The sequence below is a fragment of the Terrapene carolina genome, unplaced genomic scaffold, assembly GCF_002925995.2.
Source record: "Terrapene carolina triunguis isolate 2854851 unplaced genomic scaffold, T_m_triunguis-2.0 Scaffold24011, whole genome shotgun sequence".
In the NCBI taxonomy this organism is placed as follows: domain Eukaryota; kingdom Metazoa; phylum Chordata; order Testudines; family Emydidae; genus Terrapene; species Terrapene triunguis.
In genome coordinates, this window is record NW_020688362.1 from 1 (window position 1) to 3,629 (window position 3,629).

The window sequence follows — 3,629 nt, forward strand, 5'->3', positions numbered from 1 at the left end:
ATCGGGCCCAGTGGGTGCCCAAGCTCCATGTACTCCACGTTTGTAAAACAAAGCCAGTACAGACAAGGGGACCTAAAGCTGCTGCCATTGGAGTCCTTTGCCCAGGTGCAACTTCTCTCCAGCTGAGCAGCAAAGTTCTAACTTGGTCTTTGTCCCTTTGAAACAATGCCAAGGCTGGGAGGCCAGTGGGCTCTGCCGCTCTTCTCTTATGCCTGTTTGTAAAGATCATTTAATGCTTCGCTTTTGTTTTGTATAATAATCCCCAATATTCTTACAACATTCCATTGAGAAAGCCGTCCTTCCCGAACAACCCTACAATAACAAACCAGTGTGAGCAGTAAGGGATTGGATTTCCAGTTTTGCCCTTTAATTGCCCGCAGGACACGTGGTATCCGGGCTCATGGAGCTTGGGTGAGTGGGATGCTGCAGAGCATGACCAAGGGGATCATTGCTGTGGATTTGCCCCGATATGCCTGGGCCCTAAAGTGTGGGACCGTCTAACGGGGACCCCCCCATACAAGGGATCAGACTTTCCAAACCTGTGAAATGACACTGCCCACGTCCTTCTCAGTACAAATCAGGTCTCTGCAGAGTGCCGGGCCTCTGAGCTGTGACCGAAGCAATAACAGGAAGCGTGTCGGGGAGTCAGTGAGGCTGAGAGCACTGGGGCTGTTTAGAGACCCAAGAGTTGGGGCTTGATTGAGGTCAACAAAGGGGCAGTCAGGACCTCACAGGGTCTAAGCCCTCAGAGACTCTATACAGACCAGCAGGTGGCAGTATAAGACCGCCCAATAGCATTAGCAACACCCCCCCCCCCCCCACCACCCCCCTGTAACTTCAGTCCCAAGAGAAGGGCTTTGGGAAGTTGAACGCCTTAGGGCTGTAGAACTGAGACTATGTAGATCTCTCTAGAGTATCTGGAGGCAGGGCTGCTTCTAGATCAAATGGTGCCCCCAGTGAAGGGAGTCTTCGGTACCCCCCATCCCCCCATTTGTTAAATCACAGTGTGAGAGGGATCCCAGGTTGGTGAGATAGAGGGCTCAGCGGTACCTCAGTTTCAGGTTGCACCCTGGGGAACCAATCACATGCAGGATGGAATTTCATTCGCTCCTACCATCCGTTTAGGGTTCAGATCTCTTGTGCAAATAGATTTTTAATGCTAATGCTGCTGTCATGGATCTTTCTGTCTAGGCTTTTATTCTGTGCTCTTCACAATGGTACTTGAGGGTGGGTGTGTTTCTGGGGACAGGCCATGAGCATGGCCAGTCCTGTGCTTCCTGTTTGTCAGTGGAGGACTGTTACAATATTCAGACTGCCCCTTTAATGTCTCCTTTAATGTCTCCTTATCAGTGACTGATCCCTGACTCCTATCTGAGCTCTCTCTTGTGGGACTGGCTTTGTGACTCTGGGGGGCTCAGTCCCACTTTGAACTTGGCTTTAACTCACTTAGGGGCAAATTCTTCCTCCCGCATTGCACAGGGGTGCAGGGATCTGACAAGCAGATCTTCCTTCTCTAGAACATGCTCAGTGAGCAGGGAGCAGATTTGCATGAAGGGGCCGTTCTCCAGCGCTGGAGGTTTAAGAGAGAATCGGAGGGTCCCAGCCACAGACCCGTTTGCCTCAGGAAGCCGAGCTCGTCTGGATTCCCACCATGGCCTGGGCCCCTCTGCTCTTCGCGCTGCTCACTTACTGCTCAGGTCTGCGGGGAGGGTTTATGTTCAGTGCGATTGTTATGGACGAGGTGATTTTTTCAGTGAGTGAAACAGATGAATTAATAACAATGTATTTGTAATGTTGATTTCAGGGGTCAGTTCGCAGCCCGTGGTGACTCAGGAGCCCTCGATGTCGGTGACCCCAGGAGGGGCTGTCACTCTGTCCTGCAGCCTGAGCACTGGAGCCATCACCACCAGCAACTATCCAGGGTGGTACCAGCAGAAACCTGGCTCTGCTCCTCGGCAGCTTATATACAGCACCAATTCCAGACCCTCTGGGATCCCTGCCCGGTTCTCTGGGTCCATATCCGGCAACAACGCTGCCCTGACCATCACCGGTGTCCAGGCAGAAGATGAGGCTGACTATTACTGTGCTGTGTGGTATGTCAGTGGCACTCTGACTCACAGTGATCCAGGCAGATGGGGAACTGAGACCAAAACCTCCCCTGTCTTCCCCTCCCTCTCACTGTGCTCTGCTGGGAACTGAACTGGCTGCAGAGTTTGGCTGCAGATTGTTTTCCATTAAAAATTCCAGTTCTTCCTTCCCTGGGGAAATGGCCCATTCCTGCTTCCTCCTGCCTCTCTTTGCACAGGAAATCGCTGTGCCACGTTCCCTCCTCTGTCTGTGTTCTGCAGATCAGCTCAGGCAAGTCCCTGTATCTGGCAGAACAGGGCACCCATTGAAAAACACTCTTCACTTGGTTCCCCGATTTGATGGTGTCACAGCCCAGACCAACTTCTCCCTTGCTGGACACTCACCAGGCTGCTGTGTTTGGACCCACAGGCTGGGCTTTGGGTAATTTTAAGCTTCCCTGAGTCATTGCAGGCTCCAGTCTCTGGTTCTGGCCTCTCTGGTGTCCCATTTCAGAAGTAGGACCTGATGGCCCAGCTGCCGTAGGTCCTCAAGACCAGTGCTGCTGATCCCATCCCAAGACACCCCAGTAGCTTAAGCACAGCCATTGCCAGAGTTCCACCCTCATGGGCACCCCGGTTTACCCCTTCAGGGGCATGTGCTAGTTGAAGCAAATCGACACAGACATTGCAGAAGGATTTCTGAAGCAATCACTCTTTAGTTCATACAGCACAAGAGACAGACATACAGATCTATGCTCAATAACACACACCAGCACCCCATTCCCTGCCAGGTTCCTCACACTCTTGAGCATTCTTTGATTCTGTCAGTGCCTTCTAAGGAGTCCAGGATCCTTCTTCCCGCACTTCTCCTCCTGGACATGGCATCTCCTTGGGAAAAAGGAGTCTCCTGCTGACCGATGCAGCCAGCGTCTCAGCTTGGCTGGTCCATCCATCAGTAAGGTTCCCTCTCCCTTAGGAAACTTGCTCCTTTGTTCGTCTCCCTCGAACATCTCTGGTTTGAAAGGGCTGGAAACACCCAGAAAACTCCAGCTGGTTGAGAACACTGCAGCACGTCTCCTGAGCAACACGGGCTGCTGTGAGCAGGGCACACCTGTACCTCACTCTACATTGCCTTCCATTGAATTCTAAATCAGTGTCCAGGTCTGCGTCCTTATCCTCACAGCGCTCCCTGGCCCAAGCCCAGGATGTGCAAAATGCTCTGGGATGGAAATCAGGGCCAACAGCTCCACTCCTCTGTCACCATGGATCCCTCCACAATAAGAGTGAATCTCCTCTGTGTGGGAGACGGAACCTTCTTGGGAGCTGGTCCCAGGATGGGAAATGAGCTCTCCCATGACCTAAGGAGCATCACAAACCTCCTCACCTTCCACTCCAAGCACAAGGCAGGTTTCATTGACCTGCCTTTTCTTACAGAAACACAGAGCAATGAGTCTGTGAGGAAAAAAACAGAAAAAAACAAATACCCGCCTCCCCCATCTCCTAAAACTCAAGTAATGACTTTAGTAAGGCATTTGATACGGTCTCGCATGATATTCTTATCGA

The 3,629-nt window shown here is 51.9% G+C and overlaps 1 gene segment (V, D, J or C); it reads left to right on the plus strand.

The window, feature by feature from the left end:
• Positions 1-1,651: 1,651 nt before the first annotated feature.
• LOC115271462 lies at positions 1,652-2,093 on the plus strand (the record flags this gene model as incomplete). The annotated part of the segment is given in 2 exon segments: positions 1,652-1,697; positions 1,805-2,093. Coding segments are annotated over 2 exon segments (335 nt in total), but the record flags the coding sequence as incomplete, so codon positions are not given.
• Between the last annotated feature and the right edge of the window lie 1,536 nt (positions 2,094-3,629).